Source organism: Somniosus microcephalus, chromosome 7 (assembly GCF_052327205.1).
Source record: "Somniosus microcephalus isolate GS21.2 chromosome 7, FLI_Smic_1.0, whole genome shotgun sequence".
Lineage (NCBI taxonomy): Eukaryota > Metazoa > Chordata > Chondrichthyes > Squaliformes > Somniosidae > Somniosus > Somniosus microcephalus.
In genome coordinates this window covers 90,229,204-90,241,381 of record NC_140993.1, presented here as the reverse complement: position 1 = coordinate 90,241,381, position 12,178 = coordinate 90,229,204, and the positions used below count along the sequence as shown (strand labels likewise).

Here is a 12,178-nt window from a genome sequence, read left to right as displayed (position 1 = left end):
GTCATTCAGGGGGGCGCACACATTCGTTACGCAGTGGTCCCGCCTTACGTCATCAGATGGGAGCGTACGATGACAGGCACCGACCTCTCGGGATGTCGGAGCCGGGGAGCACACATCATCCTGTGTCCCCAGCACTTGAATGCCTTTTTGAAACCACAGTGCGGGTTCAGAACCGCTAGCGCAAAGCCGGTGAATTGCACCATGGAGGCAATGGCAGAGGACCATGTGCCCCCACAGGTAGCATGTATCGGGGGTGGGACATACTGCGTCACCACTGCAGCGCCTCAGTACCGATATGGACAACACGAGTGGTGTTCGGTCGGTGATAGCAGTTTCTGTTTCAAACCCAGGGCCGAGGTTCAAGTGGCACAACAACGAATTGTTCCCATTCCTGCGCCCTCCACCGTACACATCACTATCAAAGAGAATTTCACAGACTTACAACGATTTGTCGCGCATTTTGGTTATGTCATTCCCCCTCTTCCCGAACACCTCACCAAGATTTTAAAAGCCGTTATAATTTCGCAGAAACATTTCTACACACTGGAGCAGAAGACTTTAGAGATAGGAAAAGACATATTGGACATAACCATCCCACCATGGTGGGACTTGTTCACCAACATAGAGGTCCCCGCCTGGATTAGAATAGCATCCCATATCCTAGTAGTATGTCAGGTTTTGATTGTGATATTTTTGCTCTTCGTGCATTGCAAAAGAGGCAAACGCCTCCAGAGGCACGAGAACACAGGAGAATGGAGAGAACGCTATGTGCGAATGGGGGAAGCAGATACCCCACTCTAAGCTGCTAGTATAAGATTAAGCGTCCCTCCATTTAAAAATTTTTTGTGATGGTTTTGGGTTATAAGGAAATATGTATTGTTATGTTATTAGTTGTTCTTAAGTTTTTTTGGATTAATAAAAGATGCATGCAGATGGCGCAAAAGGGTATCAACCCCTGCCCATCTGACAGGTGAAGGTGTTATAGTTTAAGATTTGCTGTCTATGATTCCAAATGTGCATGAGGTAATTTTCATTTTCTGCGGAAATGGGAACTGCATGTGTCGTGAGGGGCATAGATAGTTAAGTGCCAGGAATGTTTGGATGTGGGGAATCAGGGAAAATTTGCTCATCAAGGATTATTGATACTTTAAGCAAGCTATCAGTATCACAGGGGGGCCTGTAAGATTCGCAATTTTCAGCAAAAATCACGCAAGAAAACTGGATAAAATAAGACTGTTTATTGACCAAAGTAAGCTTGCACAGAAAAACCTTTGATAAAAAGGGCATACAAAATGGCCGCCAGGCCCCGTGATCAGTTTATGAACCATTTTATTTCTGTTACTGCAAGCCAGACAGGCTTGTGGATTGAAGACAGTGAGCCCACGAAAGCCAGTATCTGGGAACCGAAACTCAGAGCAACAGCATACATATTCAATGGATTATAAGTACAGGATGGGGCCCATCAAGATATGGGCGGACAATGTAAAAACACTTATACCCATTTATCGTACAAAGGAAAAACCGTTTAGCAGCCATCAAGGAAAATGTCCGGACCGATCAATATGCGAACCGAGCCGCGGTGACAATGCAAAGGACATTAACAGACATTATCGGCCAGGAAGGCCAGTTTAAGTTATCACCGGCTCCGTTACAAGACAAAGCGCCCCTGCAGAGATTTCTGCCCGCCAAAATTAATACAAAGACAGGACTATGATTTGGCGGGAGATAAGACTGTCCCAAAAGAGTATAACTAGGGATTGAAAGTCCATCTAAGTTACTTCTTCTTCACTGCCACGGCTTCCTGTTGGGCGACTTCAGGCTTCCATTTCTTCAAGAACTCTCTTCTACGAGGAACGAACGAAGGGCGGACGGTGCCCGGATCGGCGCCTCTTCCACTTCGGCAGATCGATGAAAACGTTTTCGTCTTTTTAAAGACGGACGGTTTCGGAAAAAGGACAACGTGGCCGGTGTTCAGCCAAACAAGGCTCGGCCACGACGAGAAGACGACAAGGGTGGCCCGGGTACTGGGGTCGGGAGATCATCGACGACCCAGGCCGACGGAGAAGAAACCCTCTGGAGAACCGGCGATCGATGCCACAAGATTCTCCCATGTGCATAACCTGCATCTAGGTCTGCTCCATGAACAAAAATCCACGATTGTGGATCTCAACCTTGACAAGCGCTCATCGAGGCTGGGTCTACCCCACCGCCTCGAGGGAGGAGAGAATATCGACTGCGCCAGAAGCTTCCAATCCACGTGACGACGGGAAGCGGTGTCAAAAGGTCTGCGAACCCCTTTTCGCGATTTCGAGAGTGGTGAGCATGATCCCAAGTTCCCCAGGTCGAAACTTAGTTTAGGTATAGGGGAGGGAGTTAAGGGAAATCGTAATGTGTTTCCCCTTTTACGATGTGCCGTGTGTTCCCCATTTCCATAGAGTCAAGTTCATAAATTTGTGCATGATTGTAGTTATTTTAATCTGTGCCTATGACATGTATTTTGTAATGCTTCAAACTGTTCAAAAATAAAAGCACCCATTTCGTGCTATTCAGCCTGGTCTATTGAGTCCTCTTCTCTGCACTACTGTTCTCTGCATCTAAGTCCAAGGTCTAGAACCGTAGGGGGGGGTGGGTCGAACCACTCAAGGGTAATTCTTGCACGAAGCCTGGCAGGGGGCCAGAACGGGCAAGAGAGAGGAAAAACCCCCTACACGACAGCCAGCCAGTCTCTCAATCTGGCTGGTTGCGACCGGGAAATGGATTCCAAAAATGGTAATCAGGTTGTGCCATTAAAGACTGGGACTGGAGTCCTGGCAAATCGAATAACTAGGGCTGTAGAGAGGGCTTTAAACTAATTCGTGGGGGGGAGGTTTTAAGAGAGTGAAAAATAAAAATGACAGCGGAGAAGGCAATAGAGCAAGGTAGCAGTGGGGGAATTAAAAACCAGAGCGTGTCAGGAAGGGACAGAATGTATAATGATAAAGGTAAAGTAGTAAAAGGGTTAAAAGCAGGAATAAATTGTTAGAAAACATATTTGAAAGTTCTTTATCTGAATGCACGCAGCATTCATAACAAAATTGACGAGTTGACGGTACAAATAACTACACATGGGTATGATCTGTTGGCCATTACGGAAACATGGCTGCAAGATAATCATGACTGGGAACTAAACATACAAGGGTATTTGACAATTAGGAAGGACAGACAGGAAGGAAAGGGAGGTGGGGTTGCTATGTTAATCAAGGGTGGAATCACTGCAATAGTCAGAAATGATATTGGGTCAAAGGATCAGGATAGTGAAATAGTTTGGGTGGAGATAAGGAGTAAGAAGGGGAAAAAGTCACTAGTGAGTGTAGTCTATAGGCCTCCTAACAGTTGCAACTCTGTTGGTCGGAGGATAAATCAGGAAATAGTTGGGGCTTGTAATAAGGGAACAGGTATAATCATGGGGGATTTTAACTTTCATATTGACTGGACTAATCAAATTGGGCATGGCAGCCTTGAGGAAGAGTTCATAGAGTGTATTAGGGATGGGTTCCTTGAGCAGTATGTAACTGAACCAACCAGGGGACAGGCAATCTTAGATCTGGTCCTGTGTAATGAAACAGGATTAATAAAAAATGTCCTAGTAAAGGATCCCCTTGGAATGGTTGAATTTCAAATTCAGTTTGAGGGTGAGAGAGTTGGATCTCAAACCAGCATACTGAGCTTAAATAAAGGAGACTATGAAGGTACGAGAGTAGAATTGACTAAAGTGGACTGGGAAAACAGATTAAAGTGTAAGATGGTACAAGAGCAGTGGTCTACATTCAAGGAGAGATTTCACATCTTCCAAGATAAATATATTCCACTGAGGAAAAAGGGGAGTAAAAGAAAAGACAGCCATCCGTGGCTTAGTAAAGTAATAAAGGATAGTATCCGACTGAAAACAAGGGCATATAAAGTAGCCAAATCTAGTGGGAGGATAGAAGATTGGGAAGCATTTAAAAGCCAGCAAACAATAACTAAAAGATTAATTAAGAAAGGGAAGATAGATTATGAAAGTAAACTAGCAAAAAATATAAAAACAGATAGCAAGAGTTTCTACAGCTATATAAAAAGAAAAAGGGTGGCTAAAGTGAACGTTGGTCCCGTAGAGGATGGGACCGGGAAACTAGTGGTGGGGAACATGGAGATGGCAAAGACGCTGAACAAATATTTTGTATCAGTCTTTATAGTAGAGGACACTAAAAATATCCCAACACTGGACAAACAGGGGGCAATGGGTGGGGGGGGGAGCTAAAGATGATTACAATCACTAAGGAGATGGTACTCAGTAAAATAATGGGACTTAAGGCGGATAAATCCCCCGGACCTGATGGCCTACATCCTAGGGTCTTGAGAGAAGTGGCGGTAGGGATTGTGGATGCATTGGTGATTATTTTCCAGAACTCCCTGGACTCAGGAAAGGTCCCGGCAGATTGGAAAACTGCTAATGTAACACCCTTATTTAAGAAGGGAAGTAGACAAAAAGCTGGAAACTATAGACCAGTTAGCCTAACATCTGTGGTTGGCAAAATGTTGGAGTCCATTATTAAGGAAACAGTAACAGAGCATTTGGATAAACATAATTTAATAGGACAGAGTCAGCATGGTTTTATGAAGGGGAAGTCATATTTGACAAATTTGCTCGAATTCTTTGAGGATGTAACATACAGGGTGGATAAAGGGGAACCAGTGGATGTGGTGTATTTGGACTTCCAAAAGGCATTTGACAAGGTTCCACACAAAAGATTACTGATCAAGATAAGAAATCACGGGATTGGGTGTAATATACTGGCATGGGTGGAAGATTGGCTATCTAACAGAAAACAAGGAGTTGGGATAAATGGTTCATTCTCGGGTTGGCAATCAGTAACTAGTGGTGTTCCGCAGGGGTCAGTGCTGGGACCCCAACTCTTTACAATCTATATTAACGATTTGGAGGAAGGGACCGAGTGCAACATATCCAAGTTTGCTGACAATACAAAGATGGGAGGGAAAGCAATGAGTGAGGATGACATAAAAAACCTGCAAAAGGACATAGACAGGCTAAGTGAATGGGCAGAAATTTGGCAGATGGAATATAAATGTTGGAAAGTGTGAGGTTATGCACTTTGGCAGAAAAAATCAAAGAGCAAGTTATTATCTAAATGGAGAGAAACTGCAAAGTGCTACAGTACAAAGGGATCTGGGGGTCCTGGTGCATGAAACACAAAAAGTTAGTATGCAGGTGCAGCAGGTGATCAGGAAGGCCAATGGAATCTTGGCTTTTATTGCAAGGGGGATGGAGTATAAAAACAGGGAAGTCTTGCTGCAGTTATACAGGGTATTGGTGAGGCCACACCTGGAATACTGCGTGCAGTTTTGGTTTCCATACTTAAGAAAAGATATACTTGCTCTCGCGGCGGTTCAGAGAAGGTTCACTCGGTTGATTCCGGAGATGAGGGGGTTGACGTATGAGGAAAGGTTGAGTAGGTTGGGACTCTACTCATTGGAGTTCAGAAGAATGAGAGGCGATCTTATCGAAACCTATAAGATTGTGAGGGGGCTTGATCGGGTGGATGCGGGGAGGATGTTTCCACTGATGGGTGAGACTAGAACTAGGGGGCATAATCTAAGAATAAGGTGCTGCCCTTTCAAAACTGAGATGAGGAGAAACTTCTTCACTCAGAGGGTAGTAAATCTATGGAATTTGCTACCCCAGAGAGCTGTGGAAGCTGCAACATTAAATAAATTTAAAATGGAGATAGACAGTTTCCTAGCAGATAAGGGAATTAGGGGTTACGGGTAGAGGGCAGGGAAGTGGACGTGAGTCTAGATTCGGATCAGCCATGATCCTATTGAATGGCGGAGCAGGCCCGAGGGGCCATATGGCCTACTCCTGCTCCTATTTATTATGTTCTTGTTATGTTCTAAGCTGAGGGAAACCCGTACTTCCGAGTTATAAAAGCATACTAAAATGCTTGCTTATCTTTCAGTTTCAGACTGACAAAGGATTACACCACAAACCTGCCTTATCTCTTTCTTTGTTATTGACTTGCTGCATATTTCCAGCATTTTCTGTTTTAATTTCAAATTTCCAGCATTTACGGTTTTTATCTTCTTAAGTGCATTATAAAGCCTCAACATAACCTCTGTTGACTATTAGAGGTAAATTTCATGAGTTAGCACCAATGTTCCCTTTAAGCTGCACGGCTGCGCAGTAATGGGAAAGGTACTGCTCACCGGCTTCCCCATTGTAAATACCGCTCATGTGCGGAAATTTAAAGGGACCGCGCACTAAAAGAAACAGGCTGCGCAGAACAAAGCGCAGCTTACAGGGAACATTGGTTAGAACTCCTGGGTACTGGGATTTGTCATTCAGTTTTGGCGAAGGACACTAGGTTTTGTCACTCAATATTCGGGGAGGACATTGAAATATGTCACTCAGTATTGGGGAGAACATTGGGACCTGTCACTCAATATTAGCAGTCGATGCTATTATCTGTCACTCAGTACTGGGGGAGAACTGTCAGAAAAGATCGCTGGATCTTTTACACCATATTGGGGAGGGACTTTGGGGTCTGTTACCGAATGATAGGAGGTGGCACTGATCTGCCATTGAGTGCTTAGCGAAGGAGTAAAGGACATGATGAGCCGGATCTCCTGCCTTCCCACTTTGATTTTTTGACAGAATTTGAATAGGCAGACGTGGGAAATGGATCAATATGTGCTCCACCCAATCCACATCCATTTTTACATCCCCCTAATTCCCTGCCAGAAGTGATGGGTGACGTACAATACACCCGCCTATATATGGGCATAGGCATGTTATAATGATATTCAAATGACAGAAATGTGTCATTTAATGAATATTCTGTCACTTGCGCCAGAGTAACACTGAGCGCCAGTGTTTGTCCCTAGATTCATAAGAACATACGAAATAGGAGCTGAAGTAGCCCATTTGGCCCTTCAAGCCTGCTCCACCATTCAACAAGATCATGGCTGATCTTCTACCTCAACTCCACCTTCCCGCACTATCCCCACATCCCTTAATTCCTTTGGTTCCCAAAAATTTATCGACCTCTATCTTGAATATACTCAATGGCTGAGCATCCACAGCTATCTGGGGTAGAGAATTCCAAAGATTCACAATCCTATGAGTGAAGAAATTTCTCCTCATCTCAGTCCTAAATGGCTGACCCCTTATTCTGTGACTGTGATCCTGTGTTCTAGATTCCCCAGCCAGGGGAAACATTTTCCCAGCATTAACCCTGTCAAGCCCCTTAAGAATTATATATGTTTCAAGTGGATCACCTCTCATTCTTCTAAACTCGAAGGAATATAGGCCTAGTCTGCTCAATCTCTCCTCATAGGGCAATCCCTCATCCCAGGAATCAGTCTACTGAACCTTCGCTTTAAGGCAAATATGTCTTTCCTTAGGTAAGGAGACCAGAACTGTACACAGTACTCCAGGTGTGGCCTCACCAATGCCCTGTATAATTGTAGTAAGACTTCTTTACTCTTCTACTTTAATCCCTTTGTAACAAAAGCTAACATACCATTTGCTTTACACAGAATCACACAAGTGCAGATAGAGGCCATTTCGGCCCATCGAGCCTGCACCGACACATATCCCACCCGATCCCCGTAACCCCTACACCAACACATATCCCACCCTATCCCCGTAACCCCACGTATTTAATCCCCCTAACACTAAGGGTCAATTTATCATAGCCAATCAACCTAACTCACACATCTTTGGACTGTGGGAGGAAACCGGAGCACCCGGAGGAAACCCACGCAAACACGGGGAGAATGTGCAAACTCCACACAGACAGTCGCCCGAGGCCGGATTCGAACCCGGGTCCCTGGCGCTTAACTTTCTGTGATTCATGTACAAGAACACCCAGGTCCCTCTGAGTGCAAACATTTCCCAGTCACTCACTGTTCAAAAAATATTCTGCTTTTTTGTTTTTCCTACCAAAGTGGATAACTTCACGCTTCCTCACATTGTATTCCATTTGCCATGTTCTTGCTCACTCAGTCAACCTGTCTATATCTCTCTGCAGCCTCTTTGCGTCTACACAGCCTATTTTCCCACCTAACTTTGTATCATCAGCAAACTTGGAAACATTACGCTCAGTCCCTTCATCTAAGCATTGCTATGGTGGGGAGAGGGAAGGGGGGAGGGAATTTAAATTAAAAAAATTGGAAAGCCTGTGCAATAGACTGCAGGATGATGAGTTGCATAGGCTTTGGTATGATTTCTAAATATTTCATTTTTGTTTTGTAATCTTCAGCTGGCAGCACAGAAGTCACCAGCCATACGATGCTGCTGCCAGGCCTCCTAGGGCAACCTGGAGGCCAGCAAACCCATTCAATTATTTAAATGGTCTGAGGCTGGAAAATCGACCAAGGCCAAGGGGCCACATCTTTGTGATGGGTGGGGTTTCCATTATGTCAAAGATGTGTCCTAATTCCACATAAACAGAAAATCTGGGCTGCTTTGTATGCAGCTGCAATTCAAATCCTAGCTGCTAACAGATTCTCACTACTTGGTGTTTGATATCACTACTTTTATTTCATAGATTACAAACCTGGCACAGAAATGAAAATCTAAATGTTGCTGGCAGAAATTAATTTGCATTCCCCAGGCAAAGAGAGTGAAATGTCAACCAAAGAATGAAAATAACAATAACCTATTGCTACAATCCCTTGGCCTCAATCAGCACATGATTCTAGGCAAACAATAGAGTCTTTTAGACTACTCATCAAAGTATGCGGCATATGATACAGACCTGGTGGGTCAATATTGAGCTTTCAAAAACAAATTAGGTGTATTACAGTCAGAGATGACAGTATAGTGAGGTTATACTGAACAAACTGAGAAGTGCCATGTGAATTAGTGTAGACTAAACGAGGCTAGTGCAGACAGCCAAAGATTGAGACAGACTGTAGCCATAAGCTCTTTGCTTTTTATTTTACGTGTGGCATCTTTGTTTCTACCTGGTGAATGGAAGCTCATTTCTGTCAGCTGCTTTGAAAAAATATGTTCAGTTGATAATTCAACGCCGCTTCTGAAATCAGCATTTACACAACAAGAAACTAAGTTACATCATTTATTTTGACTAAAAAAAGGGGACAAATTTCAGCATATTATATGTTACAAGCAGTATTCTACTGCATTTCTTAACATCGCTTCAATAGACATACCATTTTTAATGTTAAAGAATTTCACACAAAACATACATTGATTTTGTCATCCAAATGGCTGCCTACCTATATATATAGGCTTCTTCCATTATAAACTCCAGTCGATCACTGAATTCAAAGAATGTTGAACACTGGAGAAAAATAAAAGCCAAAAAATAACAAGAGCATATTGACTATTTCTATTTTAGCATTTTTTTCCTGGCAGTTGCAATGCTTAATTATGGAGAGGTTTCATTGTTGTTGTCATTTATTATAAAGATAAAACTTGCAATTTTATAATACCTTATCATGTCCTCAGGCGATCCCAAGTGTTTCACATCCAATGAGATACTTTTGAAGTGCAGTCATCATTATTATGTAGCTAAATTATTTGCATTTATAGAAACACAAAATGTGGCTGGATGAAAAGTCACTCAGTTGAGTGAAGAGTATTCAGTATAGTCTGCTAATTGATGTCACCAGGCATAAGTCTTCAACAATTGAGGTCAGCAACCAAGAAAGCAGAGACCACTGCCTAATAGGACTGCCAAATCCAAAACTAGACATGGAGTAGGATGGAAGCCAGGAAGGGTTTAGGCTTTGAGTTTGCATTACATTTATGGGTTGGCTATTTAATAAAGTCTTTAACACTTTTTTTAAATATATGGGTTAATGATTCATCATAATAGTGCACATGGATTTAAGTCAAAATGTTAGGCAGTGTATTTAAAATGGCCCACAGAGGAATTACAACACTCAATATTTTCTTTGCTGTTAATAAAACAAAATCATTGGAAACCTTATCAACCACAGGCCAGAATTTTCTGGGAGGTCAGCGGGCAGGATCAGTGGCGGATTGGGTGGGAAAGTGTTTTTTTTGACAGCGGGTCGGGATCCCGCTGTCAACCCGCTGCCATGGGCCTTTCCCAATGTTGGGTCTGTCAGCGCTGAACAGACCTGACAGGCAGTGGCGGGCGACCCAATTAATCTCATTAACGTCTAGTTGACAGATCATTAACAGGCTTTTTTAACTTACCTTTTCACTTTAGCTTCATGGCTACGGGAACCACGCTGTTCGGGGATCATGGCTGTCAACCTGAGGCGGGAGTTCAGTAACCATTGCTCCAGCTGATTACTTGAGAGCTTCAAATGTACAGTAAAAGCTCCCACCTGACAGATCATCACTTTCCTCAGCCACAAGCTGTATCTCAGACCATTTCCAGCACAGATTCTGCAGGCTTTTCACTTTCCACTCTTCATCCAGTATCACCTCATTGGAAGAACTCTCTCACCATTGACAGAATGCTTCTGTCATCTGTACTTCACCTGCCTTCTATTCCATCAACATGGGTGCCATTTATACTGTCTCACCTTTGTCCTCAGAATCTGACCACGATGCTGCACAGGACAGAGGACATCAGCACCCGAGCACATTGCTGCCCCGGAGGCCAGGGATGGCCTCACCATGGGCAGATTTACTTCACTTGACACTGTACACCATGACTGCCACATGATGCACCAGGTTGGCACCACCGCACACCAACACCATAAAGCATCCCTACAATGCCCAAGCCATTCCATTGTGGGGGGTACCATTATGTTTCATCATTCACTGCAACTCACTAAGCCACTTCCAAAGTTGCACACAAATCTGTCCAAGAATGCAAAGTGTTGAAAATAAAGGTTTCAATGTTTGACACCCCACTAACAGAAACTTTACATGAACATTGGATAAAACACCCAAGTGGCTACCCTTGTGTGTTGTTAGTTGGTTTGATTGCACTAAGATGAGGGTGAGTGTGAGGGGGTGGCTAGTGAGATGGGGAAGTGATAATGTAGATAGAGAGAGAGGGATGGGTGGAGGTGCAAGTAAGTTGGTGTAAGGATGTGCAGGCATAGGGTGGGGAAGGCAGAGTGATGGGGATGTGATGAGAGGCACAGTGGGATGAGGTTGAGTGTGACTTTGTACTAATGTTTCGTGATCTAATGATATAATTGAAAGGTTTGCGGCACTGCACCCAGGTCCTCCTGACGACATCCCTGCTTGTGCCCTCCTGTGCAATGTGCAACCAGGCTGTGCTGATCTCCTGGGGAGGTGTCTTCCGCCCATCGGAAGGGAAGAAGACCTCCCTGCGTGCTCTGACTCCCTCCATAAGCATATGGAGGGAGTCACGGGAGAACCTGGGTGCAGCCCTGCACCTCTCTGCAGTCATTGTCAGTGTTTGCAGCACTTCAATGCTGTAGAACACTGACAGCACAAACATCAAAAGTAAGGTGGCCATGGTCCCTTCAAGGAAATGACATCATCAGACCCGCTTCCTCTAATTGGACCAGCAAATGCACTGGGTAGACTTAACAAGCCTTATCAAGGGAAAATCATTTTGGATAGCGGGATGGAGCCAGCTGCAGGGTCGGGACCCGCCACTGACGCCGCCCGCCCCGGACCCACTGAGATGAGCAAAATCCTGACCACGGTAATTGCAATCCCTTCATCGTAAGACACAAATTATGTGAAAAATAAACAGCATTCTGCTTCAAAAAATAGGACATCTGAAGGTAAATTAAATGAGTCTACACAGCTGGTTTACAGATTCACTTGATGAGAGTGGATTAAAATGAATCCCTGGAAAATCAAGTGAGCTGAACTCCACACCCAATTCTTTGATCTACATTCCTTATATGTGCTGGGAGCATAACTTGACTGAATTTAACCTCTGTTGTCTGGTTGATAATTTAGATATTTCTGGACAGTCAACTCAAAAAATGGACTGTCCACCTGGAACCAGACTGGTGGCAACCCCATTGTCCACGGATGTCACAATACTTATACTTCCAAATAATTGACAGTTGTAGAGTATAATTACTGCTGTAGGGGCCAATATTTGTACAAAAGCACATCCTGAACATCTCAGTCCAAAGTTAGGTTTTAGGACTGTGGTTTATAAGTCAAACTTGCACTATTCTTAAAAGTTTTAACTCACTTTGA

General features: G+C 43.8%; 1 protein-coding gene across 1 annotated transcript in view; it reads right to left on the bottom strand.

Annotated features, from left to right (window-relative positions):
- Positions 1 to 12,178, bottom strand: part of LOC147114786 (cyclic nucleotide-gated channel beta-3-like) — a 297,343-nt gene that overhangs the window by 147,216 nt on the left and 137,949 nt on the right. The window contains exon 6 of the mRNA XM_085992718.1: positions 9,280 to 9,344. Within this exon, the coding sequence (XP_085848844.1) occupies positions 9,280 to 9,344 (65 nt within the window). The remainder of the gene's footprint in view (positions 1 to 9,279; positions 9,345 to 12,178) is intronic.